This window comes from Macaca nemestrina, chromosome 14 (assembly GCF_043159975.1).
Source record: "Macaca nemestrina isolate mMacNem1 chromosome 14, mMacNem.hap1, whole genome shotgun sequence".
In the NCBI taxonomy this organism is placed as follows: Eukaryota; Metazoa; Chordata; class Mammalia; order Primates; family Cercopithecidae; genus Macaca; species Macaca nemestrina.
In genome coordinates, this window is record NC_092138.1 from 10,562,035 (window position 1) to 10,581,527 (window position 19,493).

A 19,493-nucleotide genomic window follows, 5' to 3' on the forward strand; every position below is an offset into this window, starting at 1 on the left:
CGATCCCCTCTGTAAACCTTGGGCATGTTCTGAAATCACAGTGCCCACCACACACACTGAGGACTCAGTGGTGGCTGTCATCACAAATGACACTCAGGGTGCCCAGCCACAGGGGCCACTGCTGCACCTCACAGCTGTTCCAGAGTGCCCTGCAGGATTCCAACAATAGCAGGAAACATGTGGTGCTTACTGTGTGTAGGCACTGTGTGAGGGACATCATCTACATCGACCCATCCAACCCTTATCACGGTCATGGGAGGCAGCAGCACACTCAACCACTTGACAAGCAGGGACACTGAGGCACAGAGCTGTTGAGCAACTTGCTAGCTCACCCAGCTAGAACGTGGTGCAAGTGGAGTTGGATCCTAGGCCATCTGACCTCCAGTCTGTGCTCTCAGGCACTACTCTGTATTTTGTTTCAACATAAAGATGGGGGGGACTTTTCACTGGATTCTGGGTGCTAAGGGGGATGTTGTCCTTTAACTAGGGCTTTAAGATGACTATGCTAGCCAGGTGCAGTGGCTCACACCTGTAATCCCACTGTTTTGGGAGGCCGAAGTAGGAGGATCACTAAAAGCCAGGAGTTAGAGAGAGCCTGGGCAATGTATTGAGACATTGTTGCTAATATAAATGTTAAAAATGAACCAGGTGGGTGTGGAGACATGTGCCTGTAGTCCTAGCTACTTGGGAGGCTGAGGCAAGAGGATCACTGGAACCCAGGAGTTTGAAGCCACAGTGAGCCCTGATTGCGCCACTGCACTCCAGCCTGAGCCACAGAGCAAGACCTCATCTCAAAAAAAAGAAAGAAAGAAAGAAAAAAAAAAGTGACTATTCTTTTCCTTGACCTCTCCTTTAGAGAAAAAAGACCACAGGATAATGGTAAAATACAAAATAATATTTTACTAAAATAAAAAAATAATATTTTGCATTTTATAGTTTTTTGTATTTTATAAAATATATTTTATAAAACATGATATAGTTTATATTTTTGTATTTTGTATTTTATAGCTGTAATAGTCCACTTCCCATCTCTTTTAAAAATCTAGGCACCAAAAACAAAGGAACTAATGGATGGAAGAAAAGAAAATCCCAAACTGAGACAGGGCGAGAGCCCGTCCCCAGAAATTCAGAATTCTAAATGGGAACAAGCCCCTTTCACTTAGGATTTGGAGGAAGCTCCGCGGCCCGGTGCTTTGCATCTCTCCTCCTCACTATGTCAGTCATCTAAGTGGACTGCAGAAAACAGGGACAGAGGACGGGAGAAGGACCTCCCACCCACCTGTCCGACCATCCCCAGCTCGTGCAACACTGCTCTCCCTCCGTCCTTTTTCTGAGCACTGTTTTCAGACTCGTTCTGGAAGGGCACATGTGGGTTCGCATCTCGCACAGTAATCTACTTTTAAGTCAAAGAACGAACCATTGCTAAGGGGCCATGGGCAGCAGAACACAGCCAGCCCCACGAGATGCCTCCTCCCTCTGCATGAGGCGGGTGTCCTGAGTGACCCGATGGGGTGTTGCAGGTCACCGTGCTGCAACTGAATGTCTGCCTCACAATGAGCTGACTGCAGGTCCCCCGGCCCCTGCTCTGTGATACAGTTCCTTAGATGGTCAACAGCACTCGAAGCTGAGAGCGAATGTGGTCAGCAGCTTTCCAGAGGGCGGTAGTGGTGGAAGTGCTGGTGCTGTGTGAGCCGAGCCAGGGCCTCACACGCCTGGGAGGGCACGGCATGGGGACTCAGGGACGCAAGCCAGGTGCGAGGTGCTACAGCTGGGTGTGCAGCCTCTCCGGGTGGAAACCTGAGCACATCTGACCTAGCAGGCTTCTGCACTCAGTAAAGTTGTCAGGCCTGTTGAAGAAGCCTTTCGCCCTTCCTTATAGTGTTTCTTCCTACTAGTGGACCATAACAGAGACCTGATAACTAACAGGAAAAAAAACTGTGCTCTTTTAGCCTGTGCAAAAACCAGACTTCTCGTCTCCTTTCACTATCAATGGATGCTGCCTGGGTAACGGATGCACACCAGCCTGTAGGCGTGAGATTCTGTGCCTAATGCAGGGCCCCCTGCTGTGCAATCTGGCAAAAGCCAGAGGCTGCACATTGGGGCTTGCGTTGTGTTTGGTGTGGCTGGTCCTCTGCTTCAAAGATAGCAAATTTTAAACTTAGGAAACTCTATAGAAAGGCTCATTCTTGAATACTAACCACTCACGGGCTCTCCCTTGCCCCTGCCCCTGCTTGTTTTGCCTGTAAACAAAAAGGTTTCCCTTGAGTTTCTAGTCCAAATTTGCAGGCATAAGGACACAGTCCATAATGGTACAGAGTAAGAAATCACTAAGGCCATCATTGTAATTTATGAATTTCTGGTAAGAACAGGTGAGTAAGGCTAGGGAAATTTTACCTGACTTATCTCATTCTGCACTTTCCAGGACAAAGGGGAGACTGAATCGCAGCTCTCAGAGTTTATCAACATCTGCTCAGTGCCTCTGAGGCCAGTTCTCAGAATCCAAAGCAGAAGGGTGTGAAAATCAGTCACCCATGATTTTACCCTTGCCAGGTCAACTCCAAGGGGTATATGCATATATGAAGTGTGTCTCTCCAAGTCTATATTCTGCATAAGGAAAGAAATTATCCCAATCTGTGGCCTGCTTGCCCCTGGCAAGACCACAGGACAAGTATGAAAACTCAAACTTCAGGGGCTGTGAAGGTTATGACCTCACCACTTCTCCCCCAGGCACTTCTCAGTCTATACGACAAGAACTTTGTGGGATCTCTGGGGCATATTTTGGACATTATCTTCTCAGCAAGCACTTAAACCAACTGAATTATCATTTTATTCCTAGTTTGCGTTTTTAAAAAAATGATTACCATTGTTATAAATTTTTTAAAAAATAGAGTAATTTAAAAAATTTTTCAATAATGTTTAAAGAAGAAAATGTTGAGTATAATAGCAAAATCGAAAAACATCACTTCCATCATTTTCTTTCTATGCATTTTAACATAGTAGAGATTATTACGTATACACAATCTGTCTTCTGCTTTGAAGCCCAGATCCCCCTAACTCCTATTAGTAAAACTCCTTAAAAATATTTAAAAGGCCAAAGCCATTCTATTCTATGACTATAGGACCCTTTACTAGACATTATTGTGGGTTATCTGATGTTCCCAATTTTTATTACTGTTATAAATAATACTGCGGCGAACATCTTTAAGCATAAAATAGAGTTCCTAGATTCAAGGGTATGGCTATTGTGAAGTCTCCTGACACAACTGTTATGCTGTAGGCTGGAAAGGTACACCTGCCTTTACTTATTTTTGTCATGTTTCTTTAAGCCTTAGAGCAACAATGTTTGATAAACAGGAGCTTAACAGCTATCTTGGAGCTCAAACATAAGAAGGAAAGAGGCAGAGTCAGCGTCCTCATGCCCCGCTACTTTGTGGGAGTGGTTTATTACAGAGAGAGAGGGAGGAGGAAAACCAGACACAGCAACTGCAAACAGGCGAAATGATTTCCAAGTCCAAACAGAGAAGAAAACTGATAGGGAGCTGGTGCATTTATATCGACTGACATGCAAACCACAGGACAGACACCACTGTTCCTAAAACCTGGCTGTCTAGAGCCTCATTTTGTTCATTCTCAAGTAAGGAAAAAGACTGAGACTTTTTCACATAAACACGGGTAGAGAACTTCAGACCCATGAACAGAATTTCTCACCTTTCGAAGTCTTGCAAGGAGACCTGCTACGTGCTCATGCTGTTCCGATCTAGCAAGATCTTCTGCCGTCTTTCCATCCTGTTGGAGAAAAATGCGTTAGTTTCTTTTCTCTGAAAAGGAGAGCTGTGTGTGTTCCATACCCCAATTCCGTGGGTCTGAGGCAGAAACAAGCATAGCAGGTGTGAGAAGCAAGCCAGGTGGACAATGTCCTGGTGTGTTTCTCTGGCTGTGCAATCCTTATTTCACTTGATTGTATAGCACAGGAAGATAAGAAGCAGGAACAAAACACATGCTGGTGTCTTCCTGCCCAATAGCGACACCTTTCATGTCCACAGGTTTAATCACAACTCAACTGCCTCCTCAGCTGAATGGTTCCTCGCTGTCCTGAACCCCTCTCTCCAATCTCCCATCGCGCAGACAGTAAAGATTCTCATTGGGTGCCAAATTCTAGTTAGTGCAAGCTACTGTGTTACAATCCTTACAGGGATAAACCCAGTCCTTGCATGATACCGGCTCCTGGTAATTACTGTGCATTTCAAAGGAAATACTTAGTTTGACAGGCAATTTTGATTGAAAGATTTTTTGGTGAACAGAAAACAAGGAAGTAAGAGTCCAGAGTACTTTTATGCTTGCTTTTCACTTACAGACTTTTCATAGGCTGCAGTTTCACACTGAATAAATTTGTTTCTGTATCTACACCATGAACATACACGATGACAGCAAGTATTTATTGAACACCACCTCATGATACAGGCCCGACCCAGCTCTCAGTGCTCTGCAAGCCTCAGTCCCCAAAGTCACCCCTGGGAGGCAGAAGCTGTCACTGTTCCCCTGCCACCGGGGAGAAACGGGACATGTAGGGGCTATTCTGTTGCAGTTTTAGAGATCACTAAAAATGCAAAAGTAGAAAAGATGAAAAGCAATGTAAAAAAATAAAAACGAATTTTTTTTTTTTTTAAATAAAAAAGTAAGGATTTGGTTTATCTATCAATGTGTATCAATAACAAAGTTGCATCCCTGTAGAAGCTTAGGGATATCCAAAATCTACATAACAGCAACCTCTCAATTCCTCAACCCAAGTCACTCCTGGAGTCATGCCTGGGGTCCCATTCGATAGTGTTGTTCAATCTTGCCAACACTGACATTTTGCACCAGGCAATTCTCTGTTGCTGGGCCTGTCTTGTGCCTCTTAGGAATTTTAGTAGCATCTCCGGTTTCTACACACTAGGTGGCAGTAGCACCCAACTCCCAGTTGTGACAACCAAATAGGTATTGACAATTGTTGGGGGTCGGGGGTCAAAACTGCCCTGCTGAGAACCACTATCTTAGGCTGCCAGTCGAAGCCCAGGTGGCTGCTCCGGAGGAGGCTTGCTGTGCAGTCAGAACTGCCCATCTCTCTCTGTTCTTTTAAATTCCTGAAATATCCCCCAGTGGGCAGGCTAGGGCTTCAAGCTTGCTTTGGGGGTGAAATAGATGCCTTAACAGACACTGCATCTCCAACCAGGGATCCATGCCAAATACTCTAGTTTCTTTACGGACACAAGAAAAGTCCATAAAGGGAAGGGGTTCTCCATTACACTCTGGAATCACCTGTAAAACTTGAAAATATCCTGTTGCCCGGCTCCCACACAGACACTGCTGTCATCAGTATGGGGTACATCCTGGGCTCCCAGGTAATTCTATTATGCAGCAAGGTTTGGGAACCACTGCCCTAGTTAGAAGAAATCCGAGCCTTGACTGAAGTTTCCTGCCCCCGACACATCTGAATAGGATGTTCCTCTTGTAGAACTCAGATGTACACAAAACACAGTCAGAGGCCTTTCACCGACAGGCTGAACTCTCCACTGTTCAACCTCTTCAAAATCAAGAGAACCACCATCACAACAATACTTCCTCATGGCCAGGCATGGTGGCTCATGCCTGTAATGCCAGCACTTTGGGAGGCTGAGGTGGGTGCATCACCCAAGGTCAGGAGTTTGAGACCAACCTGCCCAACATGGTGAAACCCCCTCTCTACTAAAAATACAAAAATTAGCCACGTTTGGTGGCGGGTGCCTGTAATTCCAGATACTCAGGAGGCTGAGACATGAGAATCTCTTGAACCCTGGGAGGCAGAGGTTGCAGTGAGCCGAGATCGTGCCACTGCACTCGAGCCTGGGTGACACAGCGAGACTCCATCTCAAAAACTAAATAAAAATAAATAAAAATGTTTCCTCACATTTGCGCTGCACTTTCCAGCTTGCAAAACATGTTCCTCTAAAGGACACTATTCAGACTTTCAACAGAAATGCCTGGCAGTGCAGGAGACAGTTTGAAGTTGGGAGAAGACCCAGTTTGAAGTCCTGAACCCATCCCTCACCAGCTATGTGGTTGGTCACTCGGCCTTCCCAGGCCTGGGTTTCCTCATCTGCACAATGGAAAATGGTACCCTCCTTGCACAGGTTCTTGAGCAGGTGAGAGAAAACCAAATGCAAAGAACCAGCACAGTGCTAGGCACAGAAGAAGCAAGCAGTGTCAGAAATTATTCGTAGAAGAGCTGAGACTTGCCCTAACTACCTGGCCTTCTGTCTGAGAGGGAAAGGGGCAGAAGTCAGATCTCTGCGTTTTGGTCTTGGCTCTACTGGATACCCCGATGGAGGCTGCAAAAGCAACACTAACATTTGCTGCCCTCCTCCTTACCAACAGGACTCATGGGCTCAATGAAGTGCATGCACTGAAAATATATAGAAAGATGGCCAAGTGTCTCAGCACTCAGCTGTCCATCATCTCAACGTGAGCCTTGGGGACCAAGGGGCTGCAGAAGAGTGAGTTGGGTCCAGAAATCACGGTGTCTCTTGTGCACCAGCAGCCTCCCACACTACATTCTAGACTGTGGGCAGTGATTCCCAAGTTGGTCACATGACACAGAAAGAAATCCATGGAAAGGTGAAAGGCCACTTCACTTATTGTATTCAAGAAGCCAGAGCCCCACAGGCCAGCCAGTTTTAGGAGCCTGCCCGTCACAGACACGCTGCTTATTGCTGTCTGGGGAAGTGCTCACGGTCAGGACTTCTAGTGACATGAGTAATATGCTTTGCAACAGAACAGATGGGGTTTCAACTGGGGCAAGCACTGACAGGGAAACCTATTTGTGTAACCCCCAGTGAAAAGATGATCTAAAAGAATGTGCACAGTCATTTAAACATCTTTAGATAGTGTCGGGGAAAATGTGGATTTTTTTGTTACCCTACAGAATTATAAGGGTTCATCTACTTAGTACTCGGCCAACAAACACTCCATGTCCTGCTTGGACTATGGTGTCATTCATTTTTTCCTTCCTTCCTTCGTACTTTCATCTAGCAGGTATTTACTGAGTGCCTATTATGCACAGGCCTATGGAAACAGCAGTGAATAAAACCAGCAAAAGTCCCTGTCTTCATGGGATCCAGAATCTAGTGGGGAGGGCTGACAAGAAACAAATAGGTGAGTAAAATACAGTGGGTCAGGTGGTGATAGGTGCTATGAAGAAAAATGGGGCAGGGGAGAGGAGGGGCTATCCTGGGGGTGGGGGAGGGAGAGGATTTAAACTAGGGTGGTCCAGAAAGTCCTCCCTGAGAAGGTGAAGCTCGAGTCAAAAGCTGCAGAAGGTGAGAGAGCAAATCACATGGATACCTGGGGAAGAGCTGCTCAGGCCCAAGAATAGCAAGTGCAAAGGCCTGGGGCGGTGGGTGGCCTGGGGCGGTGGGTGGCCTGGGGCGGTGGATGGCCAGCACGTTTGAAGAACCTCAAGGAAGCTCATGGGGCTGATGCGGAGGGAGAGGGGCGGAGGCAGAACAGGAGATGGGGGTCAGGGAGGCAATGTCAGGGGCAGATCCTTGGGGAAGCCCCCATTTGAAGGGCTCTGATCCCCATGAGAAGCTGCTAGAGCATCTGAGCAAGGAGGACAAGATCTGACTTATGTCTGACCAGGCGGCTGTCTGGGGACCCGGCTGTGGACAGGTAAGGGTGGAAGCAGGGAGCCCACTTAGGAGGCAGCAATGAATTCCCTGTGACCCCTGCCCAAGGGCTCATTCCTCCTAGGAGAAGTCAGGATACACTTCTAATAGAGCAAGGAAGGCAAAGAGACCAGCAGCCCACAGGGGCGAATCACACATGCGGGAGAGGCTGGGACAGAGGAGGTTTCCCGGGCTGAAGGCGAATGTTGATGGATGAGGAGGAGTGGGTGCCACGGAGTCCTCCCCGAATGTTATGGGCTGTGTGCCCGCATGCCCGTAGCAGGCATTCCAAGTCTCTCTGACTCTGAAGGCAGAGGGCATCAGGTAGCCTCAGGGCAGAAGTGGGCAGACAGATGCGTGCCTGTGTGTGCTGACGCTGTGGGCATACTATGCGCAGGGGGTGAAGGGGGAAATGGGGAACTCCAGGGTGAAAGATTAACAGGTGCCAACTCCATGATGGGGGAGCCGGCAGGGGCTTCCCAGGACCCGGCCACAGCTGAAGGGGTGCAGGGGGCAGGGGAGGCTGGGCAGAGGCTGCGGAGGTCACATCCTGAAGGCACAGGAGCCCCAGATGGAGGTGAAAGTGGAGACCACCAAGCGGCTGGCATTTCTAGAAAGATAAAGGTAGGGCTGGGATGGACTGGTCCCAAGGGGCGGGAGGCTACTGTGCAGGGCCGGGCTAAGAGTCCCACTGGTCGGGAGGAGACTAAGGTTAAGGGTGATGCCCTTAACCAGGTGGGAGCTGGATGGGCGGGTGCTTCGTGGTCATGGAGAATTGGGAGGAGACTTAGTAGGCTGCGGGTTAGATGCAAACAGGTGAGGAGAGAATAAGGAGGGTTTCTGTGATCCTGGGCAGCGTGACAGACACGTGCTGAAGCCCTTTGCAGAGGCTGAACACTGGGGAAGAGGAAGCACAGAACTGGAGGGAGGGGCCCTGGTGTGGGGAGGCCAGGGGCCGCTGAAGGTGCTGTGTGAGGCTGGCACTCAGGGGCAAGCAAGGACCAGAGACCTGAGCATGGGACTCAGTGTTGGGCAGCTGCAAGTCTGGGGGCCAGAGAGGACTGGGGGGATGGAAAGGGAGAGGCTGGACTGCAGGGTGGACTAGCAGGAAGCAGAGGCCTGGGGAGAAGCAGGATGTGGGGACTTTCTCATCCCAGGCAGGAGAGTGTCAGGGAGCACCAAGGGCGCCCAGTCCTGGGGATATCCAGTGAAAGAGGCTCAGGGCAGCAGCTGGGACTTGGGTGGAAAGATGACAAGGACGCAAAAGGAAGAGCTGGCTTTGAGTCAGGGAGGGATCACAGGGGCCGGGGCAACAGCTGGGCCAGGTTCATGGGGGCTTCGGGGTGGCTGGGAAAGTTTTATTTCTTGACCTGCGTGGAATTCAAGGGTGTTTGTCTTATAGAAACCCACTAAGCTTTATATTGGTTTATGTGCTTTTTTCTATTTATGTTTTATTTTATAGTAAGAAAGTTTAGAAGGAAAGCTGTCAAGAGGTCAGTGCGGACTCTGCTGAGGGCTGTGTGAAGTGGAAGACAAGACAGTGGAGGGTGCAGGAGTGAGGGAGGCAAGGACAAAGAGGGGACAGGATGTGCAGCCTCGTTCAGGTCACCCTGGCTGAGGACTCAGTGGAGTGGGAAGGTGGCAGCAGGGGGCGCTGGTGGTTCTGAAGGAGAGGTAGATGGAACTGCTTCTGGAGGGTGGGAGGAAGGCGTGGGTGCTGGGCCTTCCAGGAAGACCAGAGGCCCCTCCCCAGGCCTTGACTCAGCCTGAAACCTGGGGAGTAAGGACGCACTGTGAGTGCACAGAAGGAAAGCTTTGTATAAACCAAAGAATGTGAAAGATCTCAATAATTTCAGAATACTGGAAGCCCTCGCCAGATCAATTAGGCAACAGAAATAGAGGCATCCAAACTGGAAAAGAGGAAGTCAAGTTATCCCTGTTTGCTGATGATATGATTTTATATCTAGAAAACCCTGAAGACGTCACCAAAAAATTCTTAGGGTTAACAAATTAATTCAGTAAAATTTCAGAATACAAAATTAACATACAGAAATCAGTAGAGTTTCTACATACCAATGACGATCTAGCCCCAAATCGGGAAGGCAATCCCATCTCCAACAGGTACCAAAAAAAAAAAAAAAAAAAAAAAAAAAAAAAAAAATTCCAGGAATATAGTTAACCAAGGAGGTGAAAGATCTCTACGAGGCAAACTAAAAAACACTAACGAAACAAACTGTAGATGAGAAGAATTAATATTGTTAAAATGACCATACTGCCCCAAACAATCTATAGATTCAATGCAATCCCCATCAAAATACCCACCTCATTTTTCACAGAATTAGAAAAAACAGCTCTAAAGTTCATATGAAACCACAAAAGGGCCTAAATAGCCAAAGCAATCCTAAGCAAAAAGAGCAAAGCTGGAGACATCATACTGCCTAATTTCAAATTATACTAGATGGCTACAGTAACCAAAACAGCATGGTACCCACTTAAAAACAGACAATGGAACAGAAAGGAATAGGGAACCCAGAAATAAAGCCACATGCTTACAGTCAATTGCTCTCTGACAAATTGATAAGAACATACACTGGAAAAAGGACACCCTTTTCAATAAGGAGTGCTGGGAAAATTGGGTATCTATTTGCAGAAAAATGAAACTGTATCCTTCTCTCTCACCATTTGCAGAAGTCAACTCAAGATAGATTAAAGACTTAAATGGAAGATCTTAAATTATAAAAATACTGGAGGAAAACTCAGGGAAAACTTTTCTAAACATGGGTCTAGGCAAATAATTCATGACTAAGACTTCAAAAGCATAGGGAACAAAACTAAAAATAGACGAACAGGACTTAAACTAAAAGCTTCTGCACGGCAAAGGAGATAATCAACAGAGTGAACAGACAACTTGCAGAATGAGAGAAAATACTGCAAACTCTACATTCAACAAGGAACTAGTATCCAGAATGTACCAGGAACTAAAACAACTTAACAACAACAAAGAAAACCACCAAATAATCCCATGTAAAAGTGGGTTAAGGACATGAAGAGACATTTTCCAAAAGAAGACAAATGGCTAACAAACATGAAAAGCATGTTCAACATCACCAATCATCAGAGACATGCAAGTTAAAACCACAATGAGGTATCAACACCAATCAGAATGGCCATTATTACAAAGTCAAAAAATAACAGATGTTGAAGAGGATGTAGAGAAAAGAGAACTTTTATACATTGTTGGTGGGAACATAAATTAGTACAACCTCTATGGAAAACAGCATGGCAACTTCTCAAATAACTAAAAATAGAACTCCCATTTGTTCCAGCAACCCCACTACTGGGTATCTACCTGAAGGAAAATAAATCATTATATGAAAAAGATACCTGCACTTGTATGTTCACTGCAGGACTATTCACAATAGCAAAGGTAGGGAATCAAACTGTCCATCAACAGAGGACTGGACTTAAAAATTGTGGTATATATACACAACGGAATACTACTTGGCCATTAAGAAAAGGAAATCAGGCTGGGTGTGGTGGCTTACACCTGTAATCCCAGCACTTTGGGAGGCTGAGGCAGGCGGATCATAAGGTCAGGAGATTGAGACCATCCTGGCCAACACGGTGAAACCCCGTCTCTACTAAAAATACAAAACTTAGCCAGGCGTGGTGGCACGCGCCTCTAGTCCCAGCTACTCGGGAGGCTGAGGCAGAAGAATCGCTTGAACCTGGGAGGCAGAGGTTGCAATGAGCCAAGATCAGTCCACTGCACTCCAGCCTATCGATAGAATGAAACTCCCTCTCAAAAAAAACAAAAAGCAAAAAAAAAAAAAAAAAGAAAGAAAAAAGAAAAGGAAATCATGTCCTTTACAGCAACATGGATGGAAATGGAGGCCATTATCCTAAGTGAAACAACTGAGACACAGAAAACCAAATATCACATGCTGTCACTTAAAGTGGGTGCCAAATGATGTGTACACAGGGAAGCTGTGTGTGGAAAATGAAGAGTGGGGACTTGGAGGGGTGAGGGGGAGGGAGGCTCCTGGAGGATGGGAGTTTGGTGGGTACAATGTGCTTTGCTCCAGTGATGGACAGGCTGAAGACCCTGACTTCACCCCAATGTAATATACCAATGGAGAAAACTGCACTTGTACCCCATGAATATATACAAATAATAAATCAATAAATAAATTTATTGATTTACAGGTTAGCATAATATTTGTATTATCTCGTGCTAATATATTATTGAACTTCATTTCCTCTGTCTCTTTTTCCTCCTTCCATGTGGCTGCTAGGAAACTTAAACCGAGGGATATGGTGTGGTCAGTGTTTCTGAAGGCAGCGTCCCCAGTAAGGCGCTCCAGTCTGGAGGGTCTCCTCGGCCCCATGGGAGAGGAAGCCCCAGTTGGCCGGGGGGAGGGTGGGGGGGTCGGGGGGCGGTGCACTGGGAGAAGGCTAGGCACACCCAGCTCTGCTCACTCTCCCATCTCCCGGGCCTCGGCGCCGGCTCCAGCCACTGCGCTCCCACCGCGGGAGGACACCGGAGGCCGCCGAGCCCCGGCCTGAATAGGGCGATCCTCCCAGGACTCTGCCCCTCTGAGCACCGGGCGTGGCTTGCAGGTTCTAGCGTTGCCTCCCACAGGGGCGCCCCCAGCCCCTGTCACGCCCTCAGGACCCGCTCCTTTCTGTCACCACACGGTCCCATTCGCCCATTCGGTGACTGTAATTGACGGCTGTGACTCTCAGGTCAGCTTCCCTTTCCCATTTCCTGAAGTCTCCTAAGGGGCGCGCGCCTGTCTTGTGCCCCCGGACTCCCTGCTCGCACAGCGCCCCCGGTGTGTGCGGAGTGACTGAGGAGGCGGCAGAAAGAGCCGCACCCGCCTCGCAGGTTAGCTCTGGCCATCGTGGAGGGGCCTGGGGACAGAGGACGCTTCTCCTACGGTGGGAAGCGAGAGAGCGAGGAGGTGCACGGAGGGACCTGAGGAGGAGCCTGGCGGGGACCACCGATGCAGCTGTCGTGGGGAAGGGCAGAGGGCCCTGCGGCTTATGGAGGGACCTCACAGAGGGGGCCGCACGTTTCAGCAGCCCCAGCCTGCACTGCGGTAGATGCAACAGCATCAGCTGCTGGCATCTTCAGTCATGGTCTGGCTGGGTCTTTCATGAGGCCACACACAGGACAGAAATATTTATTCGTCTTGAAAATGCATATAAATGCTCTATTAGGGAGTAACTGGAACCTGTGCCCAAGCATGGCTGGGCAGGCTTGACAATGGCCCACGAGATCTAACAAGTCAGGCACAGCAGGGTGAAGTGGGTATGGTGTGTGCATTTGCGGTGGGTGACCAGGTGCCCTAGAAACGGGCCTCACCCCTTGCGGAGTACTTGGTAATAACTGAGCCTGCAGAGAAAGCACAGAGCTGGGCGCCCCCCGACTGCACAAATCAGACCTATTACTTCTGGGGAGGGAATGACATCCCGATAACATGAGTGCATTCAGGGAGGCGACATCCTAGCCCCAGCGGTCAGCAAACACTTTCCGTCAAGGGCCAGGGGAGGAGGTGTTTGGGCTCCGTGGCACATATGGTCTCTGTCACAGCTGCTCAGCTCTGACACCTGGCATGGAAGCTGCCAAGGCCAATACAAACCTTAGGCATGGCTGTGTCCCAGTAAGACTTCATTTACAAAAACCAGCAGTGGGATATGGCCTGTGGGCCACGGTTTGCTAACCTCTGGATGATCTCCAGGAAATGAGGCTCTCTTCCAGCCTCGGGGCCTGAGCTGGGCTGACACATTAAAGCACCACTTGGTCTCCTCAGAGAATCACCCTCTGTCAGCAAAGCTCTAATCTGTGGGCCCAGGACTCTCCCACACAGGCTGGATGGTCAACCTACTCTCAGGCCGGCAAGTACCCGAATGGTAGTATTTCACTGCAGCCGTAACATTGCAACCATACCTCATTAGCTGATGCATTTTCCTTCTTGAGTATTTCATGAAATGTGAATCAAAGGGTTTCCTCAGCAGGGAGGTGCTAGGTCTGGCATCGGGAGCAGGGAGTGAGGGAACTGAAGAAATCTCACTTAAAATACTCCACAGGCCTAAAGCAAAGCCTGACTCTTCAAGCAACTCCTGCTTATGGCACCCGGCAGTCTGGTCTTGGGCAAATATGGAGACTGCACCCAATACTCACTGAGGATTCTTCCTCCCCCAGCTCCTTCTAAAGGGCAGGGGGTCCAGTGCCCTGGGGCAGAGGAGCATTTAGGAAGGGGAAGTACACACATCCCACAATGCAGGGGCCCTGGTGTGTGACTTGGAAAACAAAAAGAGCAGAGGGAAGCAGCGGAATCCCTGGCAGCGCAGGGTGTGGTGAGATGAGAAGAGGAACATTAAGGAGACATTAGGTTGGGCGTGTGTGGGCGAATGTCTGTGTTACTGCGGCGGAGGAGTGAACAGCAGCCTGGCTGCTTTAGAATGCAGAGTTGCCATGCAAGCCCTGTCCCTCCTGCCCTGGAGGCGCCAGAGGCTCCCAGCAGCTCCCTCCTGCACGAAGCCCTGTGAGCACTCACTGTGGTCAGCGCCTCCACGCTGGCTCCCATCAGACAGAGGTACCGGACCACGTCCAGGATCCCGTTGTTGGCCGCGAGGTGCAGAGGCGTTCGTCCGTACTGGGAAGAGAGAAAAAAGGTCAAAGGTCGTTCTTCTCATGCAGTTGCTGAGGATGACATTCCCGAGACACAAGGTTAAGGAAGGGGTTAGGGCCCACCAGAAAGAAGGAAAGAGCCATCTCCCTTCTCCTGAAACTTGCTCTCCACTGGGGCAGGCCAGCCAGGCAGAACCTTTCCAAGTGCTCTGCAGTTAAAAGAGGAGTTTCAAAATACAACTTCAAAGATAACTGAAGTAAGTTTCCTGCTGTGCTGGCCTGAAGGAGGCAGGAGCCAAGGGCTCAAGGCCCAGAGTTCCAGCAAGATCTGCACCATAGATCAAATGTAGACACAGCCAGGGAAGAAGATACACGGAAGACAGATATTGAAGACATCCTAATTAGTGAAAATCCCAGGACAAGCCCATAAGCCCTGTTTGTGCCTGTGGTTCCCAAACTGTGTGCCAAGGTAGCCCAGGGAACTGCACTGAATTCACAGGGGTGCCCAGGAATATCTAAAGTTTTTGATAAGAAAACTGGTTCTGAGACCAGGTGAACTACTCGCTTGAAGTGGTGCAGAGTGTCATCATTAGACTGCACCACCCTGCCTTCCATGACACCATGTCTCTCACAGCAGGGGGTTGGTGGCTGCCCTGGGAGGAATCAAGAGTCTTGAGGAAATCACTGTGGACAGGATATGAGGCCATATCCACTCTGAGTCCAAGGTTTCAAAAGTGCAGTGCACTCATCACATTGTACGTAATGTGGTCGTGGAAGAAGGAAAAGAAAATATTAGTTTTCTTTCTGTTTATATGTATCATCTTTCTCAGCTGCTGCTAAGCTGTTAGGACATAAGTGGTTACTAAGTTGTTTGGAATGAACAGAAGTGTTAGGGATTTCTTTTGATCTAGGGGAACCATGAAAAAATAATTACTGAAACCCTGAGGATGTTGTGAACTGAGAAAGTTTGGGAATGTCTTTTTTATGCTATGTATTTTTAAATATCAGTTTTTGTTATACAGGTAACACATGCTCTTTTTAAAACTCCAAGCAACCTACAGAAACATATAATACAAAATAAAAATCTCCCTTCTCCACTCCCCCCTTTACTCTCAAGCTCCCTGGCTCAGAGCTGTCCCTGTTTTAACAATTTGGTCCATTTCCTCCCAAGCTCGTATCTATGAATCCTCAACAGGAGAGAAATAATTTAAACAGCCGAGATGTGGTCATAGCCCACCTTCCACTCTGTCCCTTGCTTTGTCCATCTAACAGTAGATTGGGAACACCTTTCCATGCCTGTAACAGGAGGGATCACATTCTGAATGCCTGAACTGCATCCACTGCGTGGCTCTCATGATTCATTCAGCCACCGAGGGTGGACGCTAAGCAGCCTCAATTCCCGGCTAGTGTAAACACTGCTGCAGTGTGTGACACACTCATATTTCTTTATTATTATCTTCTGCAGTAATGCAGAAAGCAGATATTAAGCTTTCAAGCGTCCTAGAGTTCACATGAGAAGGAAAAGGGAAGGTTTTGAAGACTGGGTGAAATGTTTAAAAGATGCAATATAAGGGAGATGGAATTTTGGTTGTAAAATGCACAGTTTTATAGAAGAGAAGAAAGCTGAGGAAGAGAGTGTGATGAAGAAAACGGCAGAGGAAATGGCCACTGTTGAAGGGCCCAGGTTGGGACAGAATGACACCAAACCCCTTACCTAGCCTTAAATTCCAGTTCTGCCACCACCTGGACCCAATGTCTCCAGCTTCATTTTCTCCCTTCCCCATAACCCCCTCCCTAAATACCTACCCCACACCCCCTATGTGTCAGTGATAGCCCACAGCAGACACACTGGCTTCCCCTGGTGGAAAACAGGCTTCCCTCTTCTCCATCTGTCAAAGCCTCGATCATCTTAAGTGATCACCAATGAAAAGCCTTCTCTGATTTCTTTAATATCTGAATTGTTGCTTCTGTGTTTCTGGAGCACCTTGTGCCCAACACAGCAGCAATGACAACATGAGATGCGGCTACATCTGAATGTGAATGTGTCTAAAAGCAGCCTGAGGGCAGAGCCATTCACCTTGGCATCTACTAGTTCCTCCCTCCACGCTGGGCACAGTGCAGCCCCGGAAGGGGATAAACACCTGACAGGCAGCCAGTCCTCTCTCATCCTCCCAGAAGCGTGCGTGTGCACAGCGTGCCTTCTGTCTGTCCTTAAGGGAAGTACCAACTCAAAGAGGGACAAATGGGTAAGGGCCATGCATTCTGCGCCATCTATTTCCTTTCCTTTCCGTGCTCTCTAACACGGCCAGTTAAACAGCCACTCTCCTGATTTCCATACGAGAAGGAGGAAGAATGCAGAAATATCTCACTGCGTGAGCATCAAACATAGCAACGAGGTCCTGTCACACACTGGTGACAAGGTAGGATTTGAATGGCCATTTTTATTTCTGGAGGAACTTAATCCAGATAAGGAAAAGGCAAGACCATGCAATGAAGAAAGAGCAACAGCCTCCTTGTGGCATGGGGGTGCCCCTCCACGCTCCCAATCGGTTACTTGAGTGTGTCTCTAGAAAGCTGGATGTGCTTTGATGGGAAACAATGTCTTCTGTTACATACCTGTGCTTCTTTTAAGGCCTTCTAAAGCCCCCATCACCTTTCCTTTAAAAAAAAAAAAATGGCAAAACAAGCCTGACAGCAACCCTTCTGAAGAAGCTGAGACCCCCAAAGTCAGGGTGTGCTGATGACGGGAGTGTCAAAGCCAACCCGGGGAGCCTGTCTGCGGGGATGGAGATGCAGAGCTTGTGTGCAGCCAGCACCCTTCTGTCCAGGCAGGCTCTGAATTACGGGTCTGAATTATGCTGCTAATTCCAAGGGGTTGAAACTGGAACTGATGATTTTCACAGCAGCTGAGCTTCACTCAATGACAAAATCGTCTACAGAAGGCCCTCTATGTACAGCTGCTGTGCCATAGACAGTGATTATGCAAGTTTCTGTCAGCATTTGTCGACTTTACTTATAGATATTTGCAGCCTGAAAAATGTGAGACTTTTCCAGTAAATAAGCCAGTGGTTTTAAAACACGAAAGTCTGGGACTGTGGATTTTTTAAAGAGTGTATTTAACAAGTGAAGTTGTGCATTTAGGTATGGAGTGAAACTGGGAAGAACACCATTCCCTGTTTAGGTTAGGGCAAAGAGGTATCTGCTCAGCTCCTCCTCTCCCCCTCACAAGGGGAAAGTCGATTCTACTTGCTGCACACATAGTAGGCCCCTGGGCGCACAGTGGGAATGTCTACAGAGAGTCAAATAAGTGCAGATGTCCCTTGAAGCTGCTTTTGATTCATTTGAAGAATCCTAGAAGGAAACCCAAGGTCTTGATGCTACTTCATACTACATTTGGCTTTTCCCCTAAGCCACTTACAGAACTGACTTGGCAAGATTAGAACGGGACAAACTAAGAAAGCAACCAGCAGCTAATGGCTAAAACCTGGGATACTGCCTTTCCACACAGTGTCAGAATGTGAAATTACCAATTTCAATTTCTGTTTGAGTTAATCATATAACATGCAAAAGGAATAAGTTTACATAAAAGTATAATTTTCCAGCTGTTTCAGATATTCTTTTTTTTTTTGAGACGGAGTCTCACTCTGTTGCCCAGGCTGGAGTGCAGTGGCGCGGTCTTGGCTCACTGTAACCTCTGCCTCCTGGGTTCAAGCGATTCTCCTGCCTCAGCCTCCCAAGTAGCTGGGATTACAGGCATGCACCACCATGCCCAGCTAATTTTTGTATTTTTAGTAGAGATGGGGTTTCACCACATTGGCCAGGCTGTTCTTGAACTCCTGACCTCGTGATCCACCCACCTTGGCCTCCCAAAGTGCTGGGATTATAGGAGTGAGCCACCGCACCCGGCCCAGATGTTCTTTTACCTCCAACAAACCATACTAGAATCCTACTGGCATTGTATAAACCACTGATAAACATTTCCTGAAATTAAAAAATTAATTGTACTTGGACTTCATTTTTAGCATAATCGTAACAGCATAATGCTCGTCTTTAATACAGCTACACGGCCAAAAAATCACAGGAATCTCCGATAGTCTATGTTGTTTGGTAATGAAAATCTATATGGGATTCAGAGAAAAGGGAAGCTGGTGGCTAAAATCTAGAAGTCAATATTTTTTATGAACCTAAAAGCACAATTATTTTCATTTCTCCATTTTTCACCAGATGATAGCGTCTCTTTGGTCTTACCACATTTATTTAGCACAAAAAAAGGTACTAGGAACTTTTGCCCATAAAACTCTCAATGTGGAAAGCTAAGAAGAAAAATATAGGGCCAGGTGTGATGGCTCATGCCTGTAAACCCAGCACATTGGGAGGATGAAGCAGGCAGATCACCTGAGGTCAGGAGTTCGAGACCAGCCTGGCCAACATGGTGAAACCCCATCTCTACTAAAAATACAAAAATTAGCAGGGCGTGGTTGCACAGGCCTGTAGTCCCAGCTACTCAGGAGGCTGAGGCATGAGAATCGCTTGAACCCAGGAGGCAGAGGTTGCAGCGAGCCAAGATTGGGCCACTGCACTCCAGCCTGGGCGACAAGAGTGAGACTCAAAAAAAAAAAATGAATAATAAATAAAATAAAAAAGAGAAATACAGTCCTGGGATCAAATCTTAATGTCCTTAGACATTTTCCTGAAGACTTAGTGCTCTAGAAAGATGTTAGAATTTTACCATGAGCCTCTCTGATTCCTCTACAGAGCCTCATGCTCACACGCATGTACACACACACACACGATTTCCATCAGTGTACACTGAGTTATGCAAAAAGCACTTATTATAGTAATTTTGTTTATCTATGAAATTATTCAAAAGTCACATGTAAAATGCAACTTAAGATGGCAAAACCCCATAAAAAAGTACATGTCCATATAAGTAACATTCACTTTCAACAACAAACACATGCAAATAGAAACTTGGCCAAAATCCAGGATCAGGTGGGAGGACACAGAATCAGGACCTGGGATCAGGCAGGAGGACACAGAATCAAGACCCACAATTGGGTGGATGGACACAGAATCAGGACCTGGGATCAGGTGGGAGGACACAGAATCAGGACCTGGGATCAGGCGGGAGGACACAGAATCAGGACCCAGAATCGGGTGGGAGGACACAGAAT

At 47.6% G+C, this 19,493-nt stretch overlaps 1 protein-coding gene across 3 annotated transcripts in view; it reads right to left on the reverse strand.

Moving 5' to 3' along the window:
* LOC105498778 (death associated protein kinase 1) overlaps positions 1-19,493 on the reverse strand; it is a 210,994-nt gene that overhangs the window by 37,420 nt on the left and 154,081 nt on the right. For all 3 annotated transcript variants that reach the window (XM_011771111.2, XM_011771112.3, XM_011771113.3), the window contains exons 18-19: positions 14,246-14,344; positions 3,709-3,786 (exon numbers count right to left, since the gene is read on the reverse strand). In XM_011771111.2, the coding sequence (XP_011769413.1) occupies positions 3,709-3,786; positions 14,246-14,344 (177 nt within the window). The remainder of the gene's footprint in view (positions 1-3,708; positions 3,787-14,245; positions 14,345-19,493) is intronic.